This window comes from Hibiscus syriacus, unplaced genomic scaffold (genome assembly GCF_006381635.1).
Source record: "Hibiscus syriacus cultivar Baekdansim isolate YM2019G1 unplaced genomic scaffold, ASM638163v2 tig00112965_pilon, whole genome shotgun sequence".
NCBI classification, from domain to species: Eukaryota; Viridiplantae; Streptophyta; class Magnoliopsida; order Malvales; family Malvaceae; genus Hibiscus; species Hibiscus syriacus.
The window spans coordinates 80,811-99,901 of NW_024063427.1; the positions used below are offsets into that span (position 1 = coordinate 80,811).

The window sequence follows — 19,091 nt, forward strand, 5'->3', positions numbered from 1 at the left end:
AGAGAAATATGTTTTTAGGCTCACCCTAAGAGGGTATTTATAGCCTTGAAAATCCTAAAAACAAGCTAAAACATATTAAATCCTAATTAAAACACTTAAAACTATCTGAACTAAAATACCTAAAAGAATAATATAATATTCTAAATCCTAATTAAAACACTAAAACCTATTTCAACTAAAATACCTAAAACAAAGATAAAATATAAAAATAATATCCTAAAACTTAATTAAAATACTAAAAACCTATTTAAACTAAAATACAAAGGTAAAAATATAATGTTTAAAATATTATCCTAAACTTGAGTTTAATCCAAATCCGAATTCCAGCCAACTTTGATTCCGAAAATAAAAAATAAACAAAATTGTGTCCTTTTTGTGCAATTTCCAAAATTTTACGTCATGTACAGAAAATGAATTAAAAATGAACAAATAAGCCACAAAAATCAATGATTAAAGAGTAATTTAATAGTAAAATATTAACTAAAATAAGCACTTATCAGTTTCAGTTAGTTTTTTAGGGTGTTATCCGAGTTCCTCGTCAGAGCATAGGTTGCCAGAAATCGAGAAGCCGAGAAGTTGCTCCTTTACCCATTCCTTGGCTTGTTTCAGTTTTGGGGTGTTTTTAGGTTTCGGGTTAAATGTTTGGAGAGGATAAGAAGTTTTATAGGCTTATAAGGGGTCGTGTGGTCCCCCTCGACTGGGTGGAAGATCGAATGGAGTAGAGAGAACCACTGTTAGATTGATAGTCGATGATCGAGAGGCTTTGAACCTCAATGGTGAGCGTCGTTCGTGGGGCATGGAGAGAGAGAGAGTTGAGATGAAAAAAATAGAGGGGAAGAGTTTTTTTTTCACGTCATTCTGGAAAGGAATAAAAAAGGGGTTTTTGTTTTAATCTTTTGGGTAAATATGTGTAAGGTCTCTCATTTATAATGTATTTCATATTTTTGTCACCAAAATTAAAGGTTAGTTATGTTTAGGTCCCCATACTTTAGGTTCCTATTTGTATTTTAGTCACTATTCTAGGTTAAATTACTCTTAGATCCTCATCTGTTTAGAGTCTCTTTGCATTCTAGTCACTTAATTTAAGAAAAAAAATCACAAAATAATCCCCCAAGTTATGCATGTTTTTACATATTAGTCACTATGCATTATTTTGTTTTATTTGTTATGATTTTGACCCTTTGCTTTGTTTCATTTTAATTTTATCACTTATTTATGCTTGTTTTATTTCGAATTAACCACTGATTTTTTAATTTCTTGCACTTTAACCACTGTTATATTTATTTATTTATTTATTTTATTATTCGAATCGACCTTGTGGTGACCCGATCCCGGGTACGATTCACATTATTATGGTTCGGACTCTATTAACATCTAACAACTAACATCTAATCACTAATCTCTAACATATATTATATGTAAATGCATCACGTTTATAGTTATATTATGTATACATTTATATTAATTGGTATTTTATTTGTTGTGTGACATATTATGAATTATATATTTGCATGAAAAATATTTATAGTAAGTATTTTTTAAATTCTTTTATATGGTTTTATGTATTAGTTTTTGTATAATATATTTGAGTGCAAAAATAGAGTGTAGTCATATGACATTTATTTTAGTGTATAATGTTTTTTCTTTATTTCCACAATTTGCATTTTCGATTTATATTAGCTTACTTGAAACTTAGACTGAACCATTAAGTTTTGGTTGCTTTTAATGTTTTTCATAGAATATTAGATTTTAGATCGGACCCTTAGATTTATATTTTTAATATTTTGGTCCTGATATAGGTTACCTTCTCTTTGAATTCACTCTCTAAATTTAGATGTATTTTGAGTTAGTCCCTAGAGCTTTAATTATTCAAATTGCATAATTGATTAAAATTAATTTAAGTTAATACTAGAGCCCACATTTTTAGGTAGTTATATTCATTTTGGTCGAATCAAATTATTTTAATATCGAGTTCTTGGAGAAATTTTTATATTCTTTTTATTTCAGTTGGAAAGAGAAATATTCGTCCTAAAGTATTTTAGGGATTACTTTCTCTTCGATTGAGAATATTGAAATATTTTCTATTTCTCCTTAGAATTTCCCATTAAATGAAATTGTTTGATTGAATTTGGAATGAGATGATCATAACTTAAATTTATATTTGAATTCTTAGATTTTCACTATTAGAGACAATTTATAATTGACGAGGTAGCAATTTTGGGCGTTGTGGGTGTCTTATTATTCCCCAAACGTAATTGACCCCCGAACCATTTTTTATTACTAAAAAATAATGAATTTCTGGTTACACGTGGATTGATACATCTTTTTTTTTTGAAAGAGGGTACTTTGTATTATAATGAATAACAAAGTACACCACCTCAAGGACCTAAATAAAAAACCTCTCTAGTCCTAAATGGAGGAAAAATAGTGTACATTGAGGTGGTAATGATATAACCATACCAATCTTACATAATTCATCCAAACCCCATTCCTACAACAACCAACAGCTCATAAAGAAACAACACAGACAACCAAGTAGGTATGATGGAAACTAAAAAGAAAGCATAAATAAGCACCAACACCACAGGGAAATAAACGAGGAACAACAGCCTTCTGTCTAAGCAAACCTGGGAAAAAGAACACGGCAGCAGCACAAAATCAATAGAGAAATTCAATCCTTTCTGTAGCAGGGTTTGTGTCGGCAACACTTGTTTAATTCCATAGAAAAATACACCAAAATCAACACAATTCTGGAGACGCTAAATCTTTTGAGAACGTCACTTTCAGAACCAACAAACTTAAAACCAAGTTTCTTACCTAATGAAAGTTTACTCTCCCCTTCAACAAAAGTAGCAGCTCTCCTTTTCTTTAAATCCGTATCTGAAAGAGATCTACCTGATAATTCAGAGGATATTAAATCTAACTTCATCAAATTGAATCTCTTCAACGCTTGATCTCTTCTTTTTCTCTCAGCTTTCGATAGGACTTTGTCTTGAATGTCTAATAGAGAACCAAATTTCTTTTTCTTCTTATTTTTCCTAATTGACAGATCTTTTTCACTTGAGTTAACAGAACCCAAATTGATTCCATCGCACTTCTCGCATGATGCCACCTAACTATCACTAATTAAATCCAATGAAGCTTCAATTGATAAGCCCATCCCTTGAGGAAGCCTAATTTCTGGAGAGCCTTCAACATCCCCAACATCCTTACTGTAATCTCCAAGGCTTTTAGCAGTGCACGCTACATAAAAAGCACCTCTACTAGATATGGGAGGCTCTATCTTGTTGTCTGAACTTCCCTACGTATATGCTTCTGACAGATCCACGGACATATTTGCCAAAGAAACACCATCTTAATCAGCCTTAAACTCGACTCCATCTTTATCATTCTCAAACTCCTTTTTCTTAAGAATTTCAAATTTGGTCGAATTAACTGACGAATAATCCACCAACCCGACTTCAGCTGATCGAACCATAAACTTCTTATTTTCCACCACTACATCTACAACTTCATCAATCCGAGCTTCAATCGAAGTAGAAATCAACATATTAACCTTTTCACAATCTAACTGATGGTTCACGTTTTCACCAAAAGCCTCAAATCTACCCCACAAGCCAACTAATCTTTTTAAAGTGGTTTCATTCCAGCACTGCAATGGTAAACCAGCTATCTCTAACCATACAAATATTTCGATTTGGCATAAAGACTCTGTCCAAGGCATAATATCAACGAAAATCTCTCCTTCAAGTAGGACCACTGAAGGTCTTCAAGCATGATAAACAACTCTTCATCCTCGATGGTAAGCAGAAAAAAGTTCCCACGAAATCTTTGAACTTTAATTTCCCCTAAGCCCCAGTTTTGTAATCTATCAACAATACTCCAAAAATTACATAAACTGGCCATAACTCCCACCAAACACCTCCTCATCTTTCTTTCTTCATCCTCATCAACATGACCCAACATTTTCTTTCTGGATGCTTCCACTTGGCCAATCTCCTTGCTGCATGTATTTCCAATTAAGGTTGGACTCACAATTTTTGAATTCCATGACATCTTACTAAGAACACATTTATCCTTTGGGGCCTTCATATCATACTTGGAAAAATTTACTGAGATGCGATTACCATACACCATAAGTCTGTTCAACCGTTCCCTAACTCTTTCAGCTTCTATCGCACTGCAAACTTTTACGAAACCAAACCTAGTGCCTGCTCGACTCCTCTTCTTTGGAATATACACATCCAAAATCTCACCATATCAACCCACTATCTGTCATAAACCTTTCCAGTGAATATTATTTGGAAGATAATCCAAAAACAACGAAACATATTCCGACGACATACCTGAACCACTCTCCCTCATAATGTATTATTACACAAACAGCTGCATGCAACTTTGATTATCGGAAACTGACTCTAGGGACAAACAAGAATCCATACAGTTTCTCAAAACTTTGAAAACTAATTCATAGTTCAACCAAATCTCAAGCACTAAACAACAATCACCCTAACATTGGGCTGGGAAGGTACTCACCCTTAAATTTTTTTCTTTTAAAATGATTTTTCTTAACAATTCTTTTAAAAGTCGGTTTATGGGTATTTGACCTACTTAAGTCAAAAGGTCAATGACGACTCCAAAATATTTATTCACAAATCGATTTTTTCACAAATAAGTCGAGATTCGTGTCGAGCTTAAGGGACGGCTACGACAGGGAAGTACTTGGGTGTCCCCCTTCTTCATTCTAGAGTGACTAATGCTACCTATAGATACCTTGATAGGTGGAAAGCAGGTTATCGGGCTGGACGGCGAGAACGCTGTCATTAGCAGGACGTATTACTCTGGCAAAAGTAGTTTTACAGGCCATTCCCTCGTATGTTATGCAGTCTACCTGGCTTCCAAAAGGTGTTTGTGACACGTGGAGAAGTTGATCAGGAGGTTCGTTTGGAATGCGTAAGAAGGTACTAACGCTTTAGCATTGGTCAGATGGGACATGGTGAAAGAACCGATGGCTAACGGTTGCCTGGGAATCAAAGACACCGAGGCTCAAAACAAAGATTTCCTTATGAAAATTGGAATACAACTACTTCTTGAATCGGATAAACTTTGGGTTCAAGTTTGAGGGGTAAATACAAACGGAGGATATACGCTAAATGTTAATAGTCGAAGTAGTTTCAGATTATGGAAAGGATTGAGCTATATTTGGGATGACATTCGAGCTGGATTGTTCTGAATCCGCAGTACTAATAAAACTGATTTCTGGTATGATAATTTGGTTCATTATCGGCTGTTCGAAGATGAACCTATCCCTACTCCGGTTAATGAGGTGGTGACGACATCAGGAGATTGGGATTTGCAACGCTTGAATTCATGGGGTCCGACCAACATTGCCAGCGCATTGCTGCTTTGTGTCCCTCTAATCCGGCACTTGGTGACGATAATTTGGAGTGGCGTTGGGAGATTAATCATATCTTAACGGTTAAATCAGCCTACAACGTGTTATCCAATCGCGATGTTTCAAATGATCTAAGGAGGTGGAAGGTAATATGGGAGCTAAATATTCAACAACGAATTAAAGTGTTCTTGTGGATTACTTTTCATGGAAGACTCCTCACTAATGAAGAGAGATTCCGTCGACATATTTCAGAGTCGAATAGGTGTAACATTTGTAATTCGGATGTGGAGGATATACATCATGCTCTCCGTAGATGCCCAATTCCAAGGGTAGTATGGAGCCGTTTGATATATGCAGCGAGATTTGTTTGTTTTTTAGCTATGCCCCATGAAGATTGGCTTGTTAGCAATGTGTAAGGTCATGGTAATTTCACCGATTCCGGCTACGCAGTGGAGCACCTTATTTTCGATTGTGTGCTGGAAAATTTGGAAGCAACGGTGTAGCATTTTACATGATCCGAATTGTGGAAAGGGAGGACTTGATCGTTCAAAGTTTTCGACTTAAGCAGGAGAATATTTCAACTTTTAATGCTCCAGCTAATAGGCGACGTCAACGTGTAGAGATTAAATGGAAAGGGCCGGAGGATGACTGGGTTGAATCCAATTGCGATGGAGCGATGGGTGGGGCTAATTTAATGGCGTCGGCGAGGGGAGTTATCCGATACTCTCAAGGAGAGTGGATTATTGACTTTTCAAGGAGCTTAGGAATTTGCTCGGCTCTACTTGTGGAATTATGGGTTGTCCATGATGCTCTAAACCTTACGTGGAATATGGGATACGGGCGAGTGGAGGTGGAGACCGATTGTAAGTCAGCGATTGATATTTTGAATAGACGTTCCAATGCTATGGAGGGGAATGCTTGGACTTTTGAACCGAGATTGGGAGACGAGAATCAACTATATTCATCGAGAAGCAAACACAGTGGCGGACCATCTCGCAAAACTTTCAAGAGGCGCAGCAGTTGGGACAACTCTCTTCCAGGTTCCCCATGAGGAAGTAGTTTCTTTTGTATGGGGTTGATCTAGCACATATGTTCTAAAGCTTGTTTTATCTGTTGGCAAAAAAAAAAAAAATCCAGATTTGTAGATTGACATATTTATACTATTCTTTAGATTTTTAGAAAATATTCTAAATTTCATTCATTTTTTAAAAACATATAGAACTATTAAAATTTATGTTGTAAATTTTATTTACAACAAATTCAAGTTATTTATACCAGACCTCACATGATAAAAAATCATGTGTTGGCATTGGATTGTAACCTATCTACTGATCTTAAATGCTGCACAATAAGAGGCAAGAGGTTTAAAATTCCAACTCATTAATTGAGAAAAATATGATATTATAAATTTTAAATTTTAAATTTCCTTGTTCCATTCTTTTTTTCTTTCTTTTTTTGAATAATAAGGAAATGATCAGCCATAGGAAATACTATTCCTCCACAAGTTGATTGTGTTCGGTCCTCCAGGTATTCTTTATCTATCTCGACTGGAATCTTATGAAAAATTGTGAGATCGAATGAGCTCTTCCAAGCAAGTTTCGCTAGACCATCAGCCACCCTGTTGAAACAATGAGGCACATAGTTGAATTTGACCTGCTAGTCTTCGTTGACCTGTTTCCTTACTAATTTTAAGTGTCCCAATCGTACTTTAAAAATGATTGAAAGCAACTATTATCTTTTCATTAAGATCTTTTAAAAAAATTCATCATCTTAATAAGTCGGCTTCTCCCTACGAATGCCGGTTGCAACATAAACAAATTCTCTTTGTTCCCTATGATAAAAGGATATAGAAGCTCGAATTATGTTCATGTGGATGTTTGTCGATATCAATTTTTAACAGCATTAACAAGAAGCTTTTGTTTTTTCCGTGTCATGGTAGAGAAGCTGAAAGTGAATTATGCCACTGAATATATAGAATGAGTTGATGTTTGTGTCTCGGGCGAGGAAAAGTCCTACCTAGCATAGACTCTTGCTGTATGTTAATATTCAATAATTAAAATTTAATCAATAGATAATATAAATAAAATAAAAGTAAGTATTCTTATCATTTACCCTTCAAACTATATACACAGAGAATATCACTGTATCAGCTATCAATAATCATGATTTATAGATATCTTTAATCTCAGCAGTTATCTTTTCTGACTTGGTCCTCAAAGGTAAGATTAATATGAGAATGAGATGAAGTGTGCGGTGTTTTACGGCTGGAAAACAACGCGGGTCGAACCGAAGTTTTAGCCCTACCAATCGCTTCTCGTTTTCTACCGAAATGCAATCAACAATAAAATTTATATTATCATGCGAAGCTACAAACTGATTATACAATGTAAAAAAATGTTTTAAAGCATTTAATTAGTTTTTCTATTAGATAGAGCAAACATATTCAATCAGTTGATTAAGTTGTTTATTTTTATTCTCTCGTATGTCATACCCTCTCTCAAAGTAGTATTAGGATTACACAGAAATTTATAAAAAAACTTTTCTGCTGAATATACATTGAAATTACACATGAGATAAAATCTTTTAAACATATAAAAGTAATTTGAAAAATATAAATAGTGTCTAAGAAATTATCGAATAATTGGATTTAAGTAAAATAATAGTATATCTTATTATTATTATTATTATTCGAATACATCCTAAACTTATACATGGTAAGCATATCATATTAAATATATCATAGATATTAATAAGTACAAATCTAAAATATTTTAAGAAATGAACACACATATTAAAATAGACGTGATAGTGAAATAAATCTATCTAAACAAAATAAGATTTTGTGTCCACCCTCTAGTTATTATAGATTCGCCACAGGATATTAAACCTAGCGTACTAATAAACATGATAAACATAGCATATTAATAAATATAATGAAATGATGAAGGAAAATGTAAGGTTTTAAAGATAAATATATACATATATATATATTAATTGCTTCCCTAAAAAATGTGCAATCCTCATTTCTTTTTTCTTTCCATTGCATTTGGCCTTTAATGGAAAAAAAGAAGCTCCTACATTACAAAAATGAAAACAATATGAAAAGAAATTATTCTACATCTTTGCGGTGATAACCATAGTAAGATAAATACCATCTAACAAATTTTTTCAGCCCGGTCTGCAAATCGGTTGTGGGTTTATACCCGAGTTGCCTTCGGGCTAAACTAATGTTGGCATGAGTAAACGGAACGTCACCGTTTCCGGGCATATCGACAAACTTCTTTTTGGCTTTCACCTTCAAATGTCTCCCAAAATACTCACCAGCGTCGGCACGTTAACCGGCGACGTATTCCCCAGATTAAATTTCTATATGGAGCGGAGCCCCGTTTCATGCCACCCGACCCGGTACTTTTACCGGATGTATCCAAAGATCCCAAGCAACCTTTCACTATGTCATCAATGTAAGTAAAATCTCTTGCCAAATCTGCCTTATTCTTTCCTCTGTATACTGTGATAGCCTTCCCTTGCAGAATATTTCTCGTAAACGAGAAATACGCCATATCGGGTCTTCCCCATGGACCATAAACGGTAAAGAATCTTAACCCGGTGATGGAAAGGCCGTAGATGTGATTAACTGTGGGTAATTTCTTCGCCTGCCTTTTTCGTGGCGGCGTATAAGCTAGCCGGCCGGTCGGTTCGGTCTGATTCCGAGAAAGGGACATGTTCGTTTAACCCGTAAACCGAACTCGAAGATGCCCATACAACAGCCGGCTGGGGATCGGCCGACTTGCAAATTTCTAGAAGTGTGACGAGGGCGGCTATGTTGCTGTGAACGTAAGAGTTAGGGTTTTCCATGGCGTACCTGACTCCGGCCTGAGCCGCCAAATGCAATACGTGAGTAAAAGCTACCACGTCGAAGAGATTAGCCAATAGACCGGCGTCATTCAAATCGCCTTCCACGACCAAAATGCCTTGTCTGTCGAGCATCGATTGCCTGGCTTTTTTCAGCGAAGGATCGTAATAGTTGTTGAAGTTGTCGAGCCCTACGACGCCGTCTCCGCGTTTCTTGAGGGCAAGGGAAACGTGGGAACCGACGAAGCCGGCAGCTCCGGTCACCAGAACCGACATGCCACCAGGGCGATGGATCTGAGCGGAGCTACGGATTTGTTTCTCCAATTGGATTCCACCCCAGGAAGCGGTGAAATAACGGTTGCCGGAGTCAACGAAACTCTGAAAGCTCAAATACGACGCCGTCAATGCGATCAAGAAAAGGGCCCATAAAAACATGGTGCTGGTGGAAGCGAAGCAGCGTTGGAACTGACGGTTCATGTTATGGGATCTCTCGATCTTGAACTTCCCTGGTGTCGATGGGAACAACGCATCTTCCAGGGATGGCATTTTGCTATAATTCTCTAATTCCCAACTTTATTTCAAAAAAAAGAAAAATGGTTTTCTCAGAAAATGGATATTCTTTCTGGGAATCAGGAGATGAGCAAAGGAGGAGGAAAAGCATAGGAAGAAAAATGGTTAATCATAATCGGAAAATGAAGGAAAATAAATAAGAAAAGAAGAAAAATGAGGGGCGAGCTTTAATTATTCCCGGACCTGTCAATAGAGGTGATAAAGAGGTTATATATAGTGGGTTAGTGGTTAACCTCAAATCAAAGGAGCGACATGTAGGCGTCAACGCTTTTGGTTTTGGTTGCCTTCGTTTTAACCCTCGGCTCGATTAGGTTAAAATTTGCTCACAAATAATATTAATATAATTTATTTGATATATTTAAAATTTTATTGTATACTGATAATATTATTTGAATACTACTCGTTGATACAAACTTTAAGAGAATTTTGAAATTATTTGAAATTGTTCGTCCATACTACATTTAACTGTTGTAATTTGTTTAATAAAAAAACTGTTGTAATTTGTAATTGAGATATGGTTAAAAAATATGTGATAATTTTTTGTGATATATATTAAAATTAACTTTTTGTATTTTTTTTATAGAAAATGCTAATTTGATTGAAAAAAGAAAATATTTAAATTGCAAGGAAGGTTTACAATTATAATCGTAAATTGAACACATAATAAAAATATTTTTCTAAACACGAGAAAATTAGTCACTTAAGATCATAAAAACATACAAGGAAAAGGTTGAAAAACCTAACCAAATAAACTCGGATAAAAAGTAGATACGAACATATCTGCCCGCATCGACAAAATAATCAAAAAAGGGATAAAACTATTGAAAGGCCACTAACAAATCGCAAATTAGAATTGAGTGAAGTGAAAATACTACCTACAAATGTAAATCACATATCCAAATTCAATTCGAGGTCCAAAGCAAGGAAGATAAACATGATAACAAATAAAACGTCATCTTGATCGATCGTGGCGATGTCAAATCCAACCTTGAAAAAAGGATAAACGAAACTAGCCAAACGATGAAAATGTGTCATAAAGATAGAAAAAATAGTACCATAAAAGCATAAAAGAGATGTCATAAAGACAAAATTATTAAAAATTAAAAAATAAGAAAATATAAAGATACACTATAATAAAGCGAAGGAAAAAATGAATACCGACGTTTGACATCAATATCAAGACTGATGTTGTTGCCGATCTCAAAGATGATGAAGAAAAAAGACTATGGCGACTAAGGAAAACTAAAATAATTGTTTTGATAAGAATATTAAAACGTTGAAAACTAAAATGTTTAATAAAATAGTGACTAAAATGATCATTCAAATAAACTTTGAGAATTAATTTTTACATCATATCTAAAGAATTTTACCAATGTTTAAGACAGTTTATACTATTAACCCAGAAGTTATGATTTGAGTTATCCAATGGCCTGCTAGCTTTATGTTTTATTAATTTTAGTCTTTAGTGTAAATGACGTATCAATATATTCTCGTTTCTTTGGAAAATATATCTAAATGGATTAAATTTATGTTTTTTTTATTAATTTACATATAATGTAGAATTTTATCGTTATAATCATTTTTTTTTAAATTCCCACCATATCCTAGAAGTGGTCCTCAAATAGAAACTAAAACTTAAGTAACTCGAGGGTTTAAAGAGTACTATTTAACCAAGACTTTTGTCGTCGTTACAATTTCCAATGTTATTCAATTGCAAGAGGAGCTTTCAACATTATTACGTACACTCAACAACAAATTTATTTCTCTTAACATTTTTATAACATTTTGTTAATGAATTTTTGAGAAACAAATTTGATTTTATAAAGTTCTTGTAAAATTTTATAAATGATTTTTTAAGATAAGTTCGATTTTAATTTTATAAAGAGTTTGTACACTTAAATCTAAAACATTTTTCTTTAAACATATTAAGAATTATTTTAAAACAAATTTTGAAGTGTTTTCATGCTTAAAACTACACAATTTTAAATTTTATTGAAATCAACAAATACTCAACTTTGAATATGGATTTCATAAGAAAAATTAATATTATTCTTTATGGTATCGATACCTCCTAGAATAACAATACTCATATAGTATACATGTAATACCCTAATCCAGTACAACCCGAAGATGATAGATTAGAATCTCACACGGGACCACGAAGTGGCTAACCAAAGTTTTCTTTAAAATTTGACTGTAAAACGTCTAATATGAATCCATCATGGTAAAATAAAACAAAACATAGTAAATAGATTTACAAATACTAGGGAGCTCCCAAAACATTTAAAATAATATAATATTGAGTTTAAGACAAAATAAAGTTATATCTGAATTTAAACGGGGTCTATAATAGTACATGCCCTCTAAAATAATTCAAGACGTACTTTGATGCCTTGGCTGGATATGAACGATTGTCGACGATAATGTTCCTCTACTGGTCACCTAAGAACTTGTGCACGGAAACACATTACGAACACTGATCTTACGAGCTCAGTGCCACATTAATAACTGTATTACTACATGCATTCATTAGATGAGCTGACTAGTGGAATATATATGGATACATGTAAAATACTGTTATGAGCTGTATCTCGAAGCTCACACACCCGTTTAGCCTCTCTAAGATATACATGGGTATCTGGGGTGATATCCAAAATTGTGTCGGAAACGTACACCGGCCAATTTACTCCGTTGAGTCTTGGGGCATCTATGACCAGTGGACTATTGAAGTGCCTTGGCACTGACTGTCGTATTTTGCTAATGACACTTGGGTGTCCTGGATTTTTCTCGAGAGTCAAACAAGGCTAGTTTTATAAAGACCTAGTTGTTACTGTTTCTAGTTGTTCTGAATGAATTATTGTTCTTATTTGTAGTTTTATCTATTGATATTTTAGTTTTATTGAAACCATTAAGTCTAATCCCTTAATCATTAGATTACTTATCCAAAAATGTCTACTGGTACCGATACTGAACCCTAATTATAGATACCCACCTTTTGGTATTGATACATACTGATTAGTATATACTGCTAGGGGAGGGCAATATCGATACTCTTGGTTAAGTATCAATACTCTAGTACTGGGGTATCGATATTATTCTTACTATCAATACCGAAGTTAGATTTGATGTTTTGAAAAATACTTTAGTATCAATACACTTACTAGGAGTATCAATTCCCTACCTTTAGTATCGATACTTCCTTGAGTACCGATAGCAAAAATACATTATAGAATCTATTTAGTGCCCCTGGTATCGATACCACACTATGAGTATCGAGACCGGACTTACAGTATCAATACTTCATTCCAAAATCCCCCTTATTTTTACTCTAGATGATGAATAATATCGGTATTATTCTTTCAATACCGATACTCGTTCCTAGAAATACCCTATTTGAGTACGAAAAATACTAATTTTTTACCCTAATGACCCTATTGAGGTTCCCAACTGTTATTTAAGTCTTATGTATGATTAGAGGGATCATAAAAGGGCTTTTTACAAGCTAAAAACATCAAAAGGTGCAAGCTATTATCTTCATGCTTCATAACTCATGCAACCTACCTAAACACACCTAATGATCAACATGTGGTAGAGTTGAGTTAGAAGTGTGTTACTTGATGTATTAAGTTGATAAAAACATCCAAAAGGCTCAACCGAGAGTTAGGTTCTCATTTCCCCTAGCCTTGGAGCTTTCTCTAGCTTATCTCACTAAGCAAAACCAAACATATAGGCTACTAACGTTAATGGAAAGCTTAAGAGAGGGTTTAGAACATTTCTTGAGGTTTAAATCCTTTCAAAATGAGATGCTTACACTTGGGTTTCTAAACCCCCCACTAAACTCATGTTTTTGGATACCTTGGTGTAAAAAAGAGATTGTGGGGGTGAAATAATAGCTTGAAGAGAGTGGATTATGTTTCTTACCTCAAAAATCTCTTGCAACACTTCGAAGTCTGCAAAGTTTCTACCTTTCTACCTTAAGCTTATGGAAGAAGATGAAGAGAAGAGCTTGAGTTTTGAGAGAAGGAAAATGACAAAGAATGAGAGGAAAAGAGACCAACGAGTGACATATGCACCATTAAAAGATTTCAAACTTAAATTTTAAAATTAGGTAAATTGTTTCCTTGGTCTTTCAAGTTTTGGTCAACTCTAAAAAATCCCATTTTTATCAACTATTGGGCTCAACCCAAGCCCAATTCCACTTCAATTTGGGTCAAGGCTTAATATAAGCTAAGGAATTTATCTAAGGCCCATCTCGGGTTAGCCTGAAACTTATAACTCAGAAGTTGGGCCGTAACAGTACATATACTTAAATCAAGGGTATTAATACTCTTTGCGTGTTAAAAAATCTTCAACCATTTTTGTATACGAAAATAGTATCAGTACTAAGAAAAGTACTAATAATTTCTAAATGATTACAAATACTCTTTCTAGAATATTGATACTTACAATGATCTAATGGCTATATTTTTGTAATTAATGCAAGCATTTTCGATATCACCTTTAAAGTATCGATAACAACGTGGTTTGTGCAAGATTTAATGCGGGAAAATAACTCTATTACTTCCCACCAACTCTAACAGTTAGAAATTGATAGGTGTTTAAATTTGCATTTATTTTGTTAATAATTATTCCTAATTTTTTTGTTTTATACTAATGATTTGATTATGTTTTGCTTATTTGTGTAGGAACTTATTTTCTAGAGCCAATAGTAAAGAGGGTGAATTTTGCATTTTTTATTTATGGAATCGTGGTTGTAGACATGAGCACGATGTGGTTCGATGTGGCAGAATTCGACGATCTAATCAGTAGTGGTTTTTAGAAGGCCAACTCACCACTTTATGGAAGGTGGACAGACAGAGTTATCTTAGGAAATCAAGTTTGAATTTGAAAATATTTTGGGATTTATCTTTTGATTATGTTTAGGATATTTTTATTTTGAATGTTTATTCTATCTTTAGGATACTTCAAGACTATAAATACCCATTTCGGTAAACTTGAAGATGTACTTCTTTTTTCTTTTGATTTTATAAAATATTATTGGGTTTTTTTTATTTTCTTTCAACTTTTATTTTTATTTTAAGTTTTTATTTTCTTTTAAAAATGCTAAATATGATTTCAAGCATACTTAGCTAAATTTTCATTTAGCCAAGGGTTTTATTATGACTCAATTCCTGTTGTGAGAATTGAAAAACACTTAATATCTTCGGACAACATTCCTTTAAAACACTTGGATTGGCAATCGACCTTTCCTTTAAAAATCTTTACACTTTCTTTTCAAAAAGTGCACATTGGCTTGAATGTTGTTCTGATTTACTATTAAAAGGAAGAATCGATTGGTTGTAATTCGACTTCTTATGAACATACTTAGCAACGGTCCACTAAGGTGAATTGAGATCGGGTTCGATTCTCATTGAGACATCATAACCCGAGTTGGGATTTTCTAGCACTTAAAGTTGTATTGGTGCTAACAGCGATAACCGTGGTTAGTCCAACAAAGACTGAATTCTGGAGATAGACTTGAGAATATCGGTTTATCAGAGAGAAAAGTAAGTTACAAGGGTTGAGCCTTGCAGACTACAACCAATATGTTTCCCGAAGTAAAATCCGTTTCGATGATCAATTTTAATTGAGGTAAAGCAAAGCTTGAGGCTATTTTCATTTTATTGATTACTTTTCAAAAATCTGCTTTTATTTATTCATTCTGAGAAATAAGAAACTTTTATTGATCAATTATGATGTGTGTCAAAAAACCAATCAAAGACTATATAAACAAGGTCATTTTGTAATACCCTTAGATTGATGCGGGGACTCGATCCGATCTCAGGTTCCACATTAGGGCCACTAGAGCGACCTACTATGAAAATCCAATGAAAAACAATTCTTTAACAAATTAAAATTTGAAAATTGAAAATTAATCTTAATATATTTATAAATAAATTCAGACATTAAAACAATATTCGATAATACATAGTGTAAAAACAAGTTTCAGAATGATATGAAAACAACTATAACTAGGGGTGTAAAGATCCAATCCGATCCAAAAAATCGAAAACTGAAAAAACCAAAACCGATTTAGTGTGTTTGATTTTTTTTTTTAAAAAAACCGATCAGTTCGCTTTCGATTTGGAAATCTGGAACCGATATAAACCGAACCGAACCGATGAAATGGAATATTGAATTTACAAGCTTAAAACAAACCCATCAAAAGCCCCACAAAATCTCACAAAACCCAGATACATATATAGATTCATCTTTCCTCGACAAGAACGTAACAATTTTGCTCCAGATTCTAGTCATCGATGCCAAAGAAAAAAATGGTGCAAGAAATGATAATAGCAAAGAAGATAGTATAGTATTTGGTATTTCCTCAGTTCTGAGGTAGAGAGAAAATTGTCGGGCAAAACTTAGAAAATGTGTCGTTTTACTTTTATGGGTGACTTACTGATGAGAAACTAATTCATTTCTTAATTTGTTAAAATATATATGAATCACAAGCTTGCATTTGTTAAAATATATATTCTCTTTGTAAGCTTCACAAGCTTGTATTTGTTAAAATATATATTCTCTTTGCTTTTGTTATACATATGTTGTTTTTTTTATAAAAAAAAATTCAAGAATTATTTTGAAAAATTAGAATCCAAAAACCGCACAAATCCAAATCAAGCGACACTTAATTGGATCGGATCGTATTTTTTTAGAAACATCCAAACTGATCCAAACCGCAAACATTTATACTTTTGGATCGGAGTTTTAGCCAAAAATTGATCCAAACCGACCGCGAACACCCCTAGTTGTAACATACATGCCCCATAATCATAAATGCCATACTCCACAAGCAACTTGGAGGAACTCGCCAATTGATGTCGATAAGAGCACATAAATATTTCCTTTAACATGAAATGGTAAGTGATAGAGTAAGCTTTGGGAAAGCTCAATAATACATAACTACCAAATAATGCTAAAGACCAAACAAATATAAGTAATCCATGAAAATTCTTTAGTGATGCCAGTATCTATAGGTTCTAGAGAAGAGTTGAGATTGATTAATTGATCCTCAGTTTGGGAAGTATCTAGATCAAAAGATTTCAGACAGAGAAATATCTCAGAGACTGGGTTGAAGAGTTTAGTGTGTCCCATCAATATAGAAAAAGTACACATAATTTATTTTAGTAAAACATACTTTTAAAGAAATGATAAATTTTAATTTTAAAATCATCAACTGACTTAGTAAGGTCTTAGCCTGAGCACATAAGGACCTACTGTAAGGTCTTAGCCTGATGACAAAGCAGAGGTGCCTTCGGTAAGGTCTTAGCCCGAGCACAAAGCAGAGGTGCCTACGATAAGGCCTTAGTAGTCATAGACTATGCTTGAGATACTTCCTCCAATCTTACCCCCAATGATAGAGGAAAAAATAGTTTAGTTTACAAAACATTAAATTATGCCAAATTCTAGAATCAGATATAGAGATACTATAACTAGAGATCATATCAGAAATATACAGAAATCAATTATTATAAGTCAAAGCATACAATAAAACAAATGTCATGTGGTCTGAGTATTTAATATCATTTAAATTTTTAAAACATTTCAAACAAATAGTTTAAAACAATTCTGTAACACCTATAAGAACACACTAGAGGGCCCAATTTATTTCTCATGAGTACTTGATAATTATAAGAAAGAGAATGTAGAACTTCAGATAGATTTGATCCCATAACAATAATTTTCATCAAATTTCTATTGCACCTTGAAGTTGAACAATTTATCTTCTTAACTTCCTTACATGGATCCCAAGAAGATTCAAGTGCATTCGTACACCATTTATTTAGTTTTATTCTTGTATTGAATGAATACTAGGAATAACTGACATATCTAGGTTGTACTACATAATCCTTGTAGCCAATACAACATTTAAAGCTTAACCGATATTTCTAGAACTTATCTAGAGTATTTCACTTAATCCAAGTCATGAGGGTATTTAGGTCCTTCAGAACTCGAGGGTATTTTGCTCATCTTAAAGCTCAGGGTATTTGGTGTATTTATGCCATTTTTAATAAGTTCAGTCATAAAGAGTGCTTTTGACAAAATAGTCTTTAGGGGTTGCTCAGATATAAGAAAATTTAGATCGTACCTTCTCATAGGTTAAAAAATCGCAATAAGAAATTTCCCAGATAGATCAGGAGTTTAAAAGGTAAATTGATACTCCTATCGGATCAAATCTTAATTCTTAGTTTAATTCTTCTATTAACAGCGATCCACGTCCCTTTTAAACCTTAAGGGTATTTTTGTCATTTCTGATTTGAATATTAATGGTAAAAAAACTTATATCAGGAAAAAAATCAGAATTTATGGCTTAGAAGTTGATTTTACTAGACTTAAAAATCTATATTGTTCCCTTAGTTCCTTATGCGAATTAATAGAGTCTTAATCAATTCACTAACATTATATCGAAATCATTGTAAGTTCAAAACAACCAACCATAACATCTATCCAACTCATATTTATTCATGCACTGACTGATTACCAACTTGTACCCTAAAATATACATAGGGTAGTAAAGTATTACCTCAATTTTTATACCATAAATATCAACCATTTAAACTCTATTCAATCACCCTTGAGCTTGAAACCAACGTCTCATAGTATCTGGGATACATGGAAAATCGAATTACATCAGAAACAGAACTTAAACGTGAAAATCAGATCGAATCAGATGATAAAATGCTGAAAAAAGCTTACCGGGTTCAAATTTGGTGAAACAGACTGCAAAATTAGACCTAGAACGTCGAAAAATATCAAGACAGGTGGTTTCAAAAAAATAAACTACTATCGATAATCAACGACTGATCAAGTCCAAGGGGCTCGGCTCAGCTCCAACAGACCGGTTCAAACCAGTTCAACCACTCCTCTGGCTGCAGACAAAGCCCACGCGTAGGGGGGCACGTGCGGTGCATGCGACGGCATGCGGTTTTTAGGTTGTCACCAATTTTTTGCAGAATTAAACTTTAAAGGTTGGGAGTCACTTCCTGGTTTTAGTTTGCAACAGTGAATGGCGGAGGGGTTATTTTACGAACACCCGGAAATTTCATTCACTTCACCTCCCTCCACGATGGCGCCGAAGATAAATACGAGGAGACCAATCGACTCATTTCAATGCCAAGAATACCATGGTGCCGGTGGTGTAGTAAACAGAGTTACGATCGACAGTGAAACGGAGCTCAAAGATGACTTGAAGAAAAAAAAAACTAAAAGAAGAAACAGAGAAAATGAAATA

At 33.9% G+C, this 19,091-nt stretch overlaps 1 protein-coding gene and 1 pseudogene across 1 annotated transcript; one reads left to right on the forward strand and one right to left on the reverse strand.

The window, feature by feature from the left end:
* Positions 1–5,370: 5,370 nt before the first annotated feature.
* LOC120184890 lies at positions 5,371–6,446 on the forward strand. Its single transcript, XM_039189250.1, has 3 exons — positions 5,371–5,541; positions 5,624–5,724; positions 5,846–6,446. Exons 1-3 carry the CDS (start codon positions 5,371–5,373, stop codon positions 6,444–6,446), a joined length of 873 nt encoding a protein of 290 aa, XP_039045181.1.
* A 1,949-nt stretch (positions 6,447–8,395) lies between these two features.
* LOC120184887 lies at positions 8,396–9,819 on the reverse strand (annotated as a pseudogene).
* Between the last annotated feature and the right edge of the window lie 9,272 nt (positions 9,820–19,091).

Excerpts from the sequence above, each read along its gene's own strand:
- LOC120184890 (XM_039189250.1), top strand. The coding sequence starts at position 5,371 with ATGGGGTCCGACCAACATTGCCAGCGCATTGCTGCTTTGTGTCCCTCT. Across the intron at positions 5,542-5,623 it reads ATGATCTAAGGAGGTGGAAG|AGAGATTCCGTCGACATATT; the intron begins GTAATATGGGAG and ends TCACTAATGAAG. Across the intron at positions 5,725-5,845 it reads GTAGATGCCCAATTCCAAGG|TGGAGCACCTTATTTTCGAT; the intron begins GTAGTATGGAGC and ends CCGGCTACGCAG.